The 16111-nt window shown below is 31.4% G+C and overlaps 2 protein-coding genes across 5 annotated transcripts in view; both read right to left on the bottom strand.

Moving 5' to 3' along the window:
- Window positions 1-1084: 1084 nt before the first annotated feature.
- On the bottom strand, window positions 1085-13143 carry LOC134260145 (uncharacterized). 3 transcript variants are annotated; one of them, XM_062742733.1, is made up of 5 exons: window positions 4053-4346; window positions 3387-3444; window positions 2244-2444; window positions 1764-1907; window positions 1085-1572 (listed from the first exon to the last, which is right to left on the bottom strand). In XM_062742733.1, exons 3-5 carry the CDS (start codon window positions 2425-2427, stop codon window positions 1406-1408), a joined length of 495 nt encoding a protein of 164 aa, XP_062598717.1. In that variant the 5' UTR covers window positions 2428-2444; window positions 3387-3444; window positions 4053-4346; the 3' UTR covers window positions 1085-1405. The 3 variants fall into 3 exon arrangements, with proteins under 3 accessions (XP_062598717.1, XP_062598716.1, XP_062598715.1); XM_062742732.1 differs by lacking the exons at window positions 3387-3444; window positions 4053-4346 and adding an exon at window positions 13057-13143; XM_062742731.1 differs by lacking the exon at window positions 3387-3444 and having other exon boundaries at window positions 1086-1572; window positions 4053-4345.
- Window positions 10660-16111, bottom strand: part of LOC134260144 (uncharacterized) — a 93673-nt gene continuing 88221 nt past the window's right edge. For both annotated transcript variants that reach the window (XM_062742729.1, XM_062742728.1), the window contains exon 4: window positions 10660-11120. In XM_062742729.1, the coding sequence (XP_062598713.1) occupies window positions 10966-11120 (155 nt within the window). In that variant the 3' untranslated portion in view covers window positions 10660-10965. The remainder of the gene's footprint in view (window positions 11121-16111) is intronic.

The raw sequence follows: 16111 nt of genomic DNA, 5'->3' as shown, positions 1-16111 counted from the left end.
AAATGAAAGGTGGCTACGACGTAGGTTCTGCGTTAAGTAGGTGTGTCCTACATTCTACGAAGCAATCCCAAGTTTCAATTATATGGTGTATAGTGGGATCAATCCTATAGGAAACTCTCCCTGACAAGTAATGAATTTCAAATAATCATCATCATGACATTACAAAACATTGATTAAATGGATTTCCTTTAAATATAATAATTGCTTGATGAATGATGTGACAAGGCCGGGAGCAAACCTGCACGCATTCAAAGTATTGTTCATGTTTATTCATTATAATAAATGTTTATTTATAATAATTCATTATAATTGATATCTAATCTTTTGTTATAATCTTGAGCAACTTGATTTTTTTTAACGTTATATTTTTGCAAATGCCTTTATCTTTTCAACATTTTATCAATATTTGATAACGTTTGATATTTCAAGACGTTTTGTCCGATAACAATATTTATTTTTATTAACATTATTCATTTTCCGACTCGAAACACCCCAGTGGCTGAAAAACAAACAATCAAACAATATCGAACAAAACAGTTAGTAACAACTGTTTTTATTTATATATTATACTGAAAATTATCTTAATTAGCGAAGTAGCAAGTAATATCATTGTGTGACTTACATAAATCTACATACATCAATGACCCCTCACATACAATGATGTTTCATCCGTTGAAAAAAATTCTGACTTGTTCCCTTGAAATATTGAACTAACAACATAGAAACACATTCATAGAAAAGTTTCTCATGACGAATTCATACCTTCATAAATAAAAAAAAAAAAGAAAGCATGAAGAGCTGTATTTTTTTATTTTCCCAAATGTTACAAGGTAAAAATGCATGTCATTATAAAGGGAAACATTTGAATTGAAATGCAGAAATATTAAAGTTTCTCATGACGAATTCATACCTTCATAAATTAAAAAAAAAAGAAAGCATGAGGAGCTATATTTCTTTATTTTCCCAAATGTTACAAGGTAAAAATGCATGTCATTATAAAGGGAAACAAATGAATTGAAATGCTGAAATATTAAAGTTTCTCATGACGAATTCATACCTTCATAAATGAAAAAAAAAGAAAGCATGAAGAGCTATATATTTTTTTTATTTTCCCAAATGTTACAAGGTAAAAATGCATGTCATTATAAAGGGAAACAAATGAATTGAAATGCTGAAATATTTTATGTAAAAACTTATATTTCTTTTGTTAATTATTGATGTACAGATAGATTGTAGATTCTTACAATTCTTGATATCCCTGTTCTGTTTCATGTATTTTTCCTAAAAGGTTCAAACACTCGTACAATACAAAATACGAAGCAGTCAAAAAGGAAAACGGCAGACCAATTTCAAATCCTAATTCAAAATTCTACAATTGTTATAAGATAACACTGACAGCAACTGTTTATGAATTCTTCAATTCCAGAATAAAACATATTCCTGAGGCTATAGCTACCAGCATGCCAATAATGCAAAACGCAAAGGCAAAGTGAAAGTTGAAAAGACTGGATCCACCAGTTAAATTATCCTTCTTTCCAGCGTATATAGCAATTGAGAGAAGGACACAGAACGCTGTAAAAAATAAAAAGAGACTGAATCAATTAAGATCAAAATTTCCTGTTTTACGGGTGTTGTTGAATACTTACACAATTTTGAAAAAAAAAAATTTAAAAAAAAGATGAATAAAATAGCAATATATTTTTTTTACATGTAAACGATGGAACTATACCTTTTGGAATTATATTTGACAGTAAATGATTTACCTCCCACAAACACTGCGCCTATAGTAGCAAATAAGATTATCTTTTTGTCTTTTAGAACAAACAGTTTCAGAGCAGAGCACACAACAGCGGCTAGAAAGCAAATAAAGGCAAGGATGGCAAACGCTTGTGAGGCTTTGAGCCAATCTGAAACACAAATTATAATTTCAAATAGTCTTAATGTTAAAAATAAGAAAAAAAAGGAAAAGCACGGAAAGGTTTCACTTAATTGTCAGAAAAGCGACTGAATTTGTCTCTTTGGTTTGCTTAAATTTGTGTTTGAGCGAGAGAGAGAGATTACGTTTAAATTTTCTCATTTTTTATTCAATAAGTAAATTTTGAATAAAAAACAAAAAAACTATAGTTCTTTCGGTATCTGCCATCTGTTCTTTTAAATTGTATAAAAACCCTGGTATTTTTAATGCTTATTTGCATCGATCAACAAATGACTTCATAAACCCATAAAACAAGTTTTGTCTCTACCTGGTGGATTTGTAATATCCAAACAGCCACTAGTTAATACACCACAAACTTTCCAAAGACCATAGTGTATGGAATGTGAAAGGATATCTGCATTAACCCAGAAGGGTGAAGCAAACCCGATTAGATGGAATACGAAAGCAATAATTGCCAAGATGAAGCCGATCAGCATAGCCTTTATCTCCATGATCTCTGTTAAAAGTCCTGTGAACAAAAAAATCACCTTTATTCATATTCTTTCAAAAAATTTCAGTATCTTTCATCTGGACTCTATAAGTCTGCTTAAGGTTTAACAAATGTGAATGCAATTTTGGTTTTAGATTCCTTTCAGTGGTGATATCGATCAAGATTAATCTTTAAAACTATAATTTACAGGAGTGTAACACATTTTTACAAAAAAGTAGTATTTGTCTTGAGTGGAATTTTATCAGCCTTTATCCATATTCTTGTTATACATGCATGAAAAGCTTCTTCTGAATATATGGAAAGGAGAAATTGAAGAAAATTAAAATCTTCTCAAATCTCCGTGCAACACGACTAAAGAGGCATTTGTGCTTGCAGTTATAGAAAAGGTGGATAATTCTAACAATTGTAAAGGTGTAAGGTTTAACAGTACGTTTAAGGACAAATAAGACAAATACCTTTTTTTCAGAAATCAGCAATATTTCTCATAAATTAATATTAAATAGGTAACATGAATTATATTTTCCAGGTAAAGTGTGAGGATTTGGTGAGATTTTGTCACAGTGTCAAAAATATGTGCAAAATTTTGTATAGAATTATAAAGGAAAAAATACAAATTAAATCAAATATCTAAGCACCGAAGATAACCTACAATTTATTTTTAAGAAATTGATAATTTATGTCATTTCTATTCAAAATCAGTTAAAAAATATATATCAACACATGCATCAAATTTTAGTTTGTGTTATGATGAAAGCTTTTGGTCTCTCGAATAAACGATCTGGAACTGTCTGCATCTCAATTTACTTTTCCCCCCGGAAATTAATATTCATTCAAATCCCCATTTTATGTGTTTGTATTTCTGATATTCCTTTTTTCAATTTGCAATTTGGCGTCCCACTTTCAAAGATACGTGTAAACGAAAGAGAAGTTTTAGCGTTGTGGGGGATGGGTTTTAAATACCATGATTATAATATCCTTTTAAAGTTATCCAAGAATTTGGAATTCCACTGACCCACGCCTGAAAGATAAGCGATATCAAAAAGATTGACATCGTAATCATATAATGTAAATAATGGGTCATGTCAACAAACTTTCTTTGTCTATGAAGAATAAATACGAATTTTAAAGGAAAAAATAAAAATATAGAATCTGTAAACTAAAGTGAATAGTTCATATACATTTTATCTGGTAAATCGAGAAGAAAATTAAGAATTATTACGGTACAGGATGTTGTAAGGGGAAAGCATTCCACTTCATATGAAACTAATTTGCAATGCATGTGTAAGCATGCGCTTCGAGCTAATTTTTTTTTCATTTTCGAGATTATCTAAAGGTATCTTATACATAAAGCTACAAAAACGCTTATATTATATACCTCGCTATATGAAAGATCCAGAATGAATGATATTTTTTTCTTTTATTATTACATTGATTTTAGATAAAGATGTTCACATAAAGCTTTTTTCAGGAAATATATCTTTTAACTTGCAACATATAAAAAAACATGCCTTATTTGATAAAAACACGTTATTTTACGTATGAAGGAACTCTATAATCCTCTTTTCTTGTCATATAGATATAAGACAAAGAAATCTATAGTAGATTTAAAATATAACCAACATTTACCTTCCGAATTTAATTTGAAGAATCCTTCAACAATAATAAGTTGTTCTTTTACAAATAGCCCAGATTGTTCTGTGTGTAGAAGAGGCGGGGTCGACAGACTGCTCAATTTGGCGTACGTTTATATCTCTGCTGCAAGGTGATAAACTTGTTGACGGAATGTTATCACTCAAGTGCTGCGAACAACAAAATGATCAATAGAAATGACTTAACCAGTTAGAAACACAGTCATTTACTACAGGAATTAATAATTCGAAAGCTAAAAGATGATAAGAAGTTGCATTTTTAAAAAATAAAATGCCCCGGTCTTATCAGGTGAAAGTTATAAAGAAAAGATTAATGAGGGAAAACTCTTGATTCTATATTTAGGGATTCGTATTTGATTTGGTTACTCTTTGTTAATGTATATGGAAATTTTCGCCCCGTTTTATTTGAGCCCCCTTTTGCTGTTCACTCGGGCGAATTTTGTACGGGGCGCATTCAAAGAAGACAATAAAATGTTTTATACAGAACTGTGGCAGGGCAAATTAAAGACACGACAAAATTGTTTGTTAGACTAGTGTAAAAGGGCGAAAATACCCTGTATACATGATTTCTGTGCATAATCACTATTTTTACCACATTTCATAAAAAACCTAAGCAGCTGCATTTTGTGACAAAAAAATATAGTGAATATATTTTGTAAAATAAATTTGCTCGAATGGATTATAATCAATGACAAATCACATTTATTGTTAAAAAAATAATCAAGAAAAACCTTTGATAAATGTATTTGAAACATGCGTGGAAATAATACAGGCAAATACCAATATATACATGTTGTATTGTTAATGCTGCAAAAATATTATGATATGGTATTCCTGAAATATCTCGTCAGAACAAATACCCTACTCGGGGCTTGGCATACAATGTAAACTACATTTTAAGATAATTAATAATATTTATAGTATTGCAAAAATGTTTCCTTTTTTCGCTTTTTTTCATTCTTGTGACAGTCAAAACTGTTAATTGATATACATCAAACAAATAGTTCCACCTCTTCACATTGGGAACTACAAGACAAAAGATCAAATTAATTTGAACGTGAAATTATACCGTGGTATTGAAATTGAAGTATTTGCACATTTTAAAACTTTTTTGTGTACAAATGCGCATGGAAACTCTAATTTTAAAAGTAATAACAACAACCGATTCTGATTTGAATTCTAACAATATACTATTGAAATAAAATTGATCATGGGTTAGTCATTCTAAAACAGGGATTTGAATTCCTGAAAGGTTAAGATAGTGAATTTGTCGTTTCTTTTTTCTTTCTTCTTTTTCCTTTTGTTAATCCAAATGGCTGTGATTTTAATGTAGTTTTTTTTTTACTATCATTTATTCCACTTTCTCACATCTACTGCCAGATGTTTTATATATTTTCATCATAAATCCTTATTTTGTCAAGAAGATAACAGCCAGATATTTGTTTGTCGTTCAACATTTCTTTTAGAATTTGTTTTAGTCCTCTTTGATTTTCAAAAGAGAAAGCACGATGGAATGTAAATAGATTAATAAAAATGTTCATTTTATCAATTGTTTAATAGTATTATTGAGTGCTTCAAATATTTTGAAAGACGTTGATGGTGTAGCTTTATAATACATCAATACTTGTAACCTTTCAATTCCCTGTGCAACCAGAAGATCTGTAGGCAGATAATCATTAATTCTAGGCTAGAGAGGTGAAAGCATGTATTCATAAAACCAAACTGTTTTCGAAGACTTTAATCAGAAATTGGTGTCATTCAAGTAAAGCACACTTTTTATAAAGGTTTTATATACAGCTACCAGTAGGTCTCCAAACACAGGTGTAAATGTATAGCTAGTACAATGTATAAATAATGTATATAAAATAATGGATTTTAAGTATTAACTGTCAAAAGCACTTATGGAAACACTTTGCTGCTAGGATGCAGTGATCTCCCTTCTTTGAATGATAATATAAGATTGTTTTTTAAGAACAGAATTTCTTTATTTTTAATGTACTAGCTACCACTACATATAAATGTTCTTGTTCTAAAATAGTATTTAGATTATAAAGATTATAAACAAGATTTATGCAAATACTAATGATGCAATATATGAGGATAACGAAAAGTATTCAAGCTCAAAGTACATTTTTAAAAGCAATCCAACTCAGAGGAGAGCAAACGCAGACATCAAAACACATAAGAGGCGCCCAGTGCTCCTTGAAATCAACAAAAATGTTGCGTGTAAATGATGACCTAACATTAAATATGAAGAAAATTCGCTTACATTATAAACGAAAAACGAAATAATGTAAATTAGAGTTTCTATATTTAGATTTTATTATTAATAACTGATATTGATGAAGAATTATTTTTTAAAAACTGAAAGCTTTATGATTAATAAATTTAAAGAGTTAGACTAAAATTTTATCATGAAAACAATATGTTTACTTCATGGTACACGTCCACACGCCACACATATTACATGTATTTTAGTACAGCACAATGCAATATAAGCAAAATGCAACTTATTCAGAATATGTTTGCCAATTTGGTTGTAAATCAGAGGATAATTGACGTTTCGAGAAAAGGTCTCTTGATCTCCATTGGCTACTGATCAATATTAGAAATCATTTAAAATTCTGACATTTACGTATTAATCTTCAGTGTGCCAAGCACCAGCCTATTTAATTGAATGTTTGTCAAAACATTTAGCAAATACAAATTGCACTCCCAAAAACTTTTACACATTCCAATCAAATAAAAGAAAAACTTTCAGGAGTTTAAGTACCATTGGACCAAATTGTAGCGAACCATCTTTGCATAACTTTGTTGCTTTATATTAATACTTACTTTCCATGTATATTTCTATATATTATGTGTAATATATAGTTGATGTTTATGTAAAAAAAATAGGCGTTTAATCAAATAAATCAGTATCAGTGTTTGCATGCCTTTAAAACCTGTCTAGTCATATCTCCCGCTTCAAAGGTCCGCTAAGAATTGTTCAAATATGTCAGACTTAAAATATCAATATTCACAAATTATTAGCTGATAAAATACTTGTTAAACAGCACATGTCTGTTAAAACATGCAGGCTTCACCTATCGACATGAATTTCATGTTGATGCACAGGGTTTTCAACTGATTTTCTGATAGACTCTTCTCTAGTCCCATGTCTTGCCCAATTGTCTTCCACGGTCCCTTAGAAACAATTAGATACTTAAACAAAGCATCATGTAAAAATTCTGCATGAGAAATAGAAATTGTTTTGTAAATGACAATTACATGTTCATATTGACCAAAATTTTCCTTTCAATTATTCTTAATTAAATTTTTAGCTCACCTGAGCCAAAGGCTCAAGTGAGCTTTTCTGATCACAATTTGTCCGTTGTCTGTCGTTGTCGTTGTTGTCGTCGTCGTTGTTGTTGCAATCTTTTCATATTTTCATCTTCTTCTCAAGAACCACTGGGCCAATTTCAACCAAACTTGCCATAAAGTATCCTTAGGTGAAAGGGATTCAGGTTTGTTCAAATGAAGGGTCACGCCCTATTCCAAGGGGAGATAACTATGAATGAGAACAATTAATGGCGTTTTAAAAAAAATCTTCTTCTCAAGAACCACTGGGCCAGGAAAGATTAAACTCATGTGGAATCATTCTCAGTTAGTGTAGATTCAAGTTTGTAGTTTGTTCAAATCAAGGCCCCTGGGGGTAGGATGGGGCAAAAATGGCCGATCTAAGTTTTACATTGGAATTTATAGGAAAAATCTTTAAAAATCTTTAAAAATCTTCTTCTCAAGAACCACTGGGCCAGGAACGATGAAACTAATGTGGAATTATCCTCAGGTAGTGTAGATTCAAGTTTGTTCAAATCATGACCCCCGGGAGTAGTTGGGGCCAAAATGGTCGATCAAAGTTTGAATATTGAGGAAAAATCTTTAAAAATCTCCTTCTCAAGAACCACTAGGCCAGGAAAGATAAAACTCATGTGGAATTATCCTCAGGTAGTGTAGATTCAAATTTGTTCAAATCATGACCCCAGGGGCAAGGATGGGGCCAAATGGCCAATCAAAGTTTTAAATAGGAATGTATAGGAAAAAATCTTCTTCTCAAGAACCACTGGGCCAGGAAAGATGAAACTCATGTGGAATCATCCCCAGGTAGTGTAGATTCAAGTTTGTTCAAATCATGACCCCCCGGGGAAGGGTGGGGCCAAATGGCCGATAAAAGTTTTACATAGGAATATATAGGGAAACATTTTAAAATCTTCTTTTCAAGTACTTCAAAGCTAAGCTTAGTGATATTTATAGGGAATCATTCTCAGGTAGTGTAGATTCAGTTTTATTCAAAATATGACCCCCTGGGGGATTAAAAATTAAGCCCCCCCCCTTATTAAATTTTCAGTTCTGATCTTAAATGTACTCTTTCCTAGCCAATTGCTCAGGTGAGCGATGTGGCCCCTGGGCCTCTTGTTCGAATAAAATTGGTAATTTGCATGTAGCTACTTAACTATATATATTTGGAGAGACGAAGCAAACTTCACCTTTTTATTTTTTTTAGAAAGTTGTTTTTCCGCATAAACTAGATTTCATTTTTTCAAAAACACGAGGTATATGTATGATTAAATTGATGTAAAACAATACAGATGATGTTCTACAATTCCTGTGTTCAAAATTAATTGTAATTAGCATTTACTGGGCAAGAAAGCAACCCTCATTTGGTACATGTACAATTTTTACCAGTTGAGGAGGGGATTTAAACCCCCTCTCCCTCTCCCAAAAACTTTTTCATTATGAAGTATAGTTTAACGGTAAAATGTTACCAAAATATGAAACATCAGAGGTGGGATCAAGTGCCATAGAGGGGAAAGCAATCTACCTTTCAAATCTACCGTGTGCCCCTTGTCATGATTGTCGTAAAAGTCCGTAAAAAATTATCTACACACAATTTGTATGACACATTCCAGTCAGTTATCCTCTTATTTATATCTTGTATATGCTGACAAGGTTTTAGTCAAGGTTTTCATGTATAAGTTTTTGAGAAAAAAAATGCATATATAGGAATAGAAAAATATTCCTGCTTGTAGGGGGAAGCGAATTTCGAAAGATTGTAAGCAACTGTTAATAAGAACATATAGCATGCTTTTCTATTAACGTTGGAGTACCTGTGAATAGACTCAGAATGATATTTAATAAAATCATTTTGGACATGTCAAGGAAAGTATAAATATAAAAATAAAATTTTACTTTTATTGCAAAAGACAGCTGTCTTTGATGTTTTAAAGTCTGGACTTTCATATATCAAAGATAATGGCTGTATCAAGTGTGTAGAATAAAGACCTGCCGTTGTTTTTAGCTTTACTGGTCAGAGACCAGAAGAGCTTATGCGATAGTAAGGTGTCCGTCGTCCGTCCGTCTGTCTGTCTGTCTGTCCGTCTGTCTGTAAACAATTTTTCAAAACGCTACTCCTCCTACAGTGTTGGTCTGATTTTAATATAACGTGGCACACATGTAGACTACACTAAGATACATAAAATAGTGCATCGGATTTTGATTTCGATGAATAGTGTTGCCATGGTTACTAAAAATAGAATTTTTTGTGAAATTCCTTTAAAACGCTACTCCTCCTACAATTTTGATCTAATTTCAATATAACTTGGCACACAAGTAGATTACACTAAGATATATAAAATGGTGCATCGGTTTTTGATTTCGATGAACAATGTTGCCATAGTTACTAAAAAAAGAATTTTCTGTGAAATTCATTTAAAACGCTACTCCTCCTACAATTTTGATCTGATATCAATATAACTTCGCACACAAGTAGACTACACTAAGATACATAAAATAGTGCATCGGTTTTTGATTTCGATGAAACGTGTTGCCATGGTTACTAAAAATAAAATTTTCTGTGAAATTCCTTTAAAACACTACTTCTCCTACACATTTGGTCTGATTTTAATATAACTTGGCACACAAGTAGATTACACTAAGATATATAAAATGGTGCATTGGTTTTTGATTTCGATGAACAATGTTGCCATAGTTACTAAAAAAAGAATTTTCTGTGAAATTCATTTAAAACGCTACTCCTCCTACAATTTTGATCTGATTTCAATATAACTTGGCACACAAGTAGACTACACTAAGATATATAAAATAGTGCATCGGTTTTTGATTTCGATGAAACGTGTTGCCATGGTTACTAAAAATAGAATTTTCTGTGAAATTCCTTTAAAACGCTCCTACTCCTACAGATTTGGTCTGATTTTAATATGACTTGGCACACTATTAATACTATTATTTCAATAGTGGTTGTTATTTCAATAGTGGTTGCAACATAGCATGAGTTTGCATGGAGATGTGAGCATCCCCTGCTTTTTTTTCTTTTTGTTTCACTGTTACCCACCGGTAATGTTAACCATCCTTATAATTTTTTTTAGCATGAAAGACATTCAGCATTTGGTTTTAATGCCCTTGTCTGCTTCAAAATGTACCAGAAAAGCTGATGTGTAGGAAACGTATTTAATGTTTTATTGTTTATTTTTCTTGAAACAAATATTTAAATCACAAACAAGTTAGAAAATTTCAACTTAGTACACCGTTAATTTTCTTAATTTGTCATCGCCTTTGATATGTGGATCGAAGAATCTATTCTGATTAAATATATCCCCTTTTTTGATATTTTTTTTAAATAAAAAAGAAATACTCATATTCCTTCGTGTGTCAACATTTTCGAAGACCATTGTCAACCTCGGTTGCATCTCTGTTGACAATGGTTTTCTTTGGGCGAACATTTTCAATGTTACACTCAACTACGTCCAATATTTACATATTATCAACTTTATGCTTTTAAGATAAAAAATAACTGATATTAATTTCTAAGCTATTATTTATTGTATTTGGTATTATTTTGAGCCTTCGACAATTATTAAAATCCCAGAAGGTATTGCAAGAACCATTGCAATGATACAAAAAGCAAAGGCAAAATGAAAATGTCCGCTTGAACCGAGGTCGGTAACCTTTGCGGCGTAGACAGCAATGGATATCAAAATGCAAACCGCTGAAAGTAAGAAATTTACAAGAATTAGAAAAAAAGTGTAATTCCCTCTCAAAGTGTAGTTTCTATTTGTAAATTGAGTATATTTTCGAGATTTTCCTATCATTGTTTATGAAATGTGTTTAAAAAATTATGAAATTGTTCAAAAAGTTACCTCCCGCAAATGTTAACCCAGCAGACAAGTAAAGAAGCGATGCCTTGTCCATGCAACGTTTAACTGCCAATGCAACAACAGCAATCAGAAGGGAGATCAATCCTAGGCAAGCAAAAGCTTGTACTGCCTTCATCCAATCTAAAAAAAAAACACAGAGCAAAATGCAACTAATTCCATTATTATATACCATATAAGTGCACTTAAAATGTTTTGTTTACCTAGTCCATTACTAATGTTGTCAGCGCATGTTGTGAGATCCTGACCAGCACCACTGATGGTTGTGGTAGTGCAACTTTTCCACAACCCTGCATTAAACTGAGCGCTTATTGGACCTTGACTTTTTTTTACCATAAATCCAGTAAGGGGACGCAAATCCTACGATATGAAAAATCAATGCAAGTGTTTGAAGAACGGATCCAATGATGCAGAATTTAGAGACCTCTCCACACAAAGCCATTTTAGTTTACGATCGCTGGAAACTTACTTAAAATCTAAAAATATAAAGCATGCTTCATCTAAGCAATAAAAATGTTTGGATTTTTTTTATGTTTAAGAGGGGGTCAACTGAAGATACATGTATATGTATACTAAATATGGCGACGTTTTTTCATGTTTTGAATTCTTTTTCTGATTGATCCCCCTAATAATTGGAACTTCCATTTTTAATGTTAGTTATTTTTTTCTCTTGCATGAGTGATTTCTGTACAGTTTTCAAGATTTAAAAAAAAACCACTCCATTCCAAAGCATGTGTCCTTCTATTTGTGCACTGTATAATTAGAAAAAAAGGAAATTTTGAAATAAAATAAAAACTTTTGAATGAGGAGATTAAAAGCCTTCAACTATATCATAACTAAAAAAGAAAGAAAAAGAATTTTAGAAAAAAGAATATATTTTAAGTTAGCAAAACCAAAACAATGTGGAAAACAAGACAATTTTAATAAGGAAAATTCTGCTCAAAAATGTTCTGAGTCTGATCAATTTCCGAGCTAAGGATAAAATCTCGTTACTTGCATAATCACTCCCTATGTGTGACGTCATGTAATTAACCAATGAAAACAATTGTTCATATTGGAAATTTGTGATTTATTATTAAAGCTAGCTGAAAAACTATTTTCTAATCTAATTTGATCGTCTTAAAGACTTATAATAAATTTTAAAAATTCTATGCAACAGAACGCCAGTTTTTACCTTTAAGAGCCTATCAAAATTTTAAAAATACATTATCATTTTTTGAAATGACAATGAATGTATATATCATATACATAAAGACTTGGAATTGGTATTCCTTGTTTTCAAAGCTTAGCTTTTGATTCTTTACAAATATACTTAATACTACATAAATGTATAACAGAAATAATACATCAGACTCACTATATTGTTTTATCATTCCTCACTGTCTTTTTTGTTAAATGTTTTAGATTTTTTTTTTAATTTTGATCATTGATGTAAAATTTTTAGCAATATGAATTTTTAAAGGAATTTTATGAAGGTTTTACTAATTCTTTTAACGGTTACAGCAAAATTTTTGGAGACGCTTTCTTCATTTTATTGATGTAAATTGGAAAGAATAAACTATTGAAATGAAGAATTAAAAATATGATTTTTTTCGCAAGCATAATATTAATGGATTGCATGCAAATTACTGATATTAAACCAAAAACAATAATATGAACATAATTAAGCATCGTGAATTAAATCTAATTTTATTTTATGTATAATAATTCACGCATAAAAATTAAAAGATTATTTTTTGAGATAAAGACTTAAAGTAATTAATTTCGTACCTTTTGTAAAAGTTCTTGAAAATATGTTTGAATTAAACTATATGTTGCCGTACTTGTATGACAAAGGGATGCTATCCTAGTGGGAATATCTAAAAGAAATATTAAATATATGCAGAATTTGACCGGAAGTAGGATTGTTATCTGCTGATTATCTTCTTTAAGTAAGAGGTAAAGTTTACTTTATCCATCATATCATTGGCGCAAAGGAACACTTGAAGATTATTTGGAAGTCATGAGGTACCCTAGCTAGTTAGTCAAACTGAGAGAGGGATAGAGAGAGAGATGAACCGTAATTGTGTAGTTCTCCCCCTAAAAAATCTGCAAGGGCGACGTTTTAACTTTGACTTTTTTTAACTTCGGAGATTTTTCAAGTAACAATAACTCAGTCTGCAATTCCTGTTAGTCGTTTATACTCGTGAGGAGATTTTTGTTGTTATTTTTATTTGTGCACAAACTCATGAAAATATCAGGAAAAAACACTGTCCGACCGGTGAATAAATGACGCAAACACTCACAAAACCTTTAATATCTTATCCTTCATATATTAGAATTTGAAAGAAAACTTTAGAAATACTTTAATATATTTAATATTTTAAATGAAGTAATTTTTCATAAGCATCCCTAACTACAACAGAAACTGTCTTCTAATTGATTTCCAAGTCAAGAATTGTGATGCAGAAACTCTTTGTACTTTGTCTAATTAAAGTGTCAAACGGATTGTGACCAAGTACCGATAGGACTTGCAACGACAGGATGTCAGCTCTCTTATCTAATGTTTTTTAAAAGTAGATAAAACACACGATGTCTTGCTGTTACACTTCATAAATTGGAATTTTTTAAAATAAATTTTTCTTGTTCTTAATACAACTCGATACAGAAAGTCAGATAGTGTTGAACTATGCAGAACACGACGGTTTGAACATTAACTCTTGTACTAGAACAAGAATAGGGGACATACAATCGATCCCTGTAAGTAAATTTTATCCATAAGTTGCCTATGTTTTTTTATGTGTTTGATAGGGAACAGAAAAAGAGAAGCAGAATTCGAAATCGGTAAACAACAATGATAAATCTTTGTTTAAAAAACGATTAAGCATTCAAGTTTAGCCACATGGAACAAGGTATAAGTGATTTGAAGGGAATTCAAATTAATGACGCTTCTTGAAATGAAAAGGGATTCGCCTCCAATATTTCACACGTTTGGTGTCAAATGTCCCCCCAAAATCAGTTGTGCATTGAAGGAATTAATAATGTAACATGCGAATTGAATTATTTTTATTCTTTTATTTTACAAATGATTATTAATATTAAAACAGAGGAATCTTAGTTTGAAACTATATACTGAATAACAAAATCAATGAAAAAAGAAATAGGAATGATTTGAAAATGGACAGATCATATGTTGATTTTTATACCAGCTGCTGACGTAAATTTAAGATTTAAGCATTTAAGCAACGCGTATCAATATCTGTATATGGTATGACGTTGCTCACGTCATAAATGTTCGATTTAATTTTTCAGTGACCTCATAAATTATTGACGCATATTCAATAAATTAAATTTGTGAAAAACAAGTTTTGAAAATTGCAACAAACTAAGATTGAAAAACTAAAACTCATATTAATTTTAAAAGACCCAGACAAGAAAACAATTTCTCGTATTTAATGTTAAAGATCCAAACTTTTCATTTAATTTTTTTTCAAAGCAAAGTTGTATTTATTTGGTATTTATCAATATTTATAATATGAGCCACTGTTCAACGTTTTAAATTATGTTCAAAGAAACTGCGAACCCTATACATGAAGGGAAGGATATTGAAATAACGAACAGTATTCAATATCAAAGTTCATAAACAGTACAAAATAGAAGCGGAGCAAACACGTGACATCAAAGGTGGGATCAGGTGCCATAGAGGAGTGAGCATCCCCTGCTGACCGGTCACACCCGCCGTGTGCTCCTTGTCATGATCGGGAAATCACGGAAAAATCCGTCGTCAATTTAGTGTATAAACAAGCTAATTCAGAGAATTCGTGTCCCCCGCTTAGGGAAAAAGTCGGACCCCCTGACTGAATTTGTAGAATTATTAAATGTATACATGTATACTGAAGCAAATAAAATACATGTATGTCAGTATGCGTATAAAGATTTGATTGCTTAATCTTTATTATGTGTATAGAAGATTCTTCTTATATGGAATATTTATCAGACTGTAGTGATGATTTTATAACCTCATAAAATTTTCTTTTCACATGCTGAATACTATCATTTAAAAAAGAGAAAAGTTAAAAAAAATGGGGAGGGGTCGTCCGAGATTCGATCCCGGGACCCCTCACATGTGAAGCGGGAGACATACCACTAGACCACGGAATCGCTTTAAATGAATTCAAGTATATGCAAAAGTGAAGTCACATACATGTATATATTCATGTTCGGTATTGTGAAAATTTTACACAATCCATGGTGTTTGATTTATTTAGCCTTTATTAAACAGTTCAAATAGATGTAATAAGAACATAAAGTCCGCCAAGAACCTGATTTATACGCAATAACTTTCTGTATGCATCTGTGCTAAAAAATAGCGACATGTAATTCTATAAATACTAATAAAACAAACGGGGCGGGCACTTTGAGAGGGGTGAGAGAGGTCCTAGGGAGTTGTGGTATAAAATTACATTGCATACGCTCAAAATCTTCTTGAAATATCGCCCGGAAATGAAAGTGTTACACGCAGACAGAATGTATAAATTTACGACCTTGAACTTTGACCGTTTGACCTCAAAATCAATATATAGGGATCTTCCTTAGGCCACAGGGAGTTGTTATGTAAAATTTCATTGCAATAGCTCAAATGGTTCTAGAGATATCGTGTGGAAACGAAAGTGTTATAACAGACAGAATTTGCTTATTTATGACCTTGACCTTTGATCTTTTGACCTCAAAATCAATAGAGTTCTTTTCTACTCCGTAGGGAGTTGCTATGCTAAATTTCATTGCAAAAGCTCAAAGTGTTCTCGAGATATCGTGTGGAAACGAAAGCGTTACAGACAGACAGAAA

The sequence above is a fragment of the Saccostrea cucullata genome, unplaced genomic scaffold (genome assembly GCF_032062105.1).
Source record: "Saccostrea cucullata isolate Sc308-1 unplaced genomic scaffold, CSIRO_AGI_Scuc_v1 ctg1941, whole genome shotgun sequence".
Classification (NCBI taxonomy): domain Eukaryota; kingdom Metazoa; phylum Mollusca; class Bivalvia; order Ostreida; family Ostreidae; genus Saccostrea; species Saccostrea cuccullata.
Note: the sequence above shows the minus strand (reverse complement) of the source record. Positions and strands in the feature narration are given on the sequence as shown.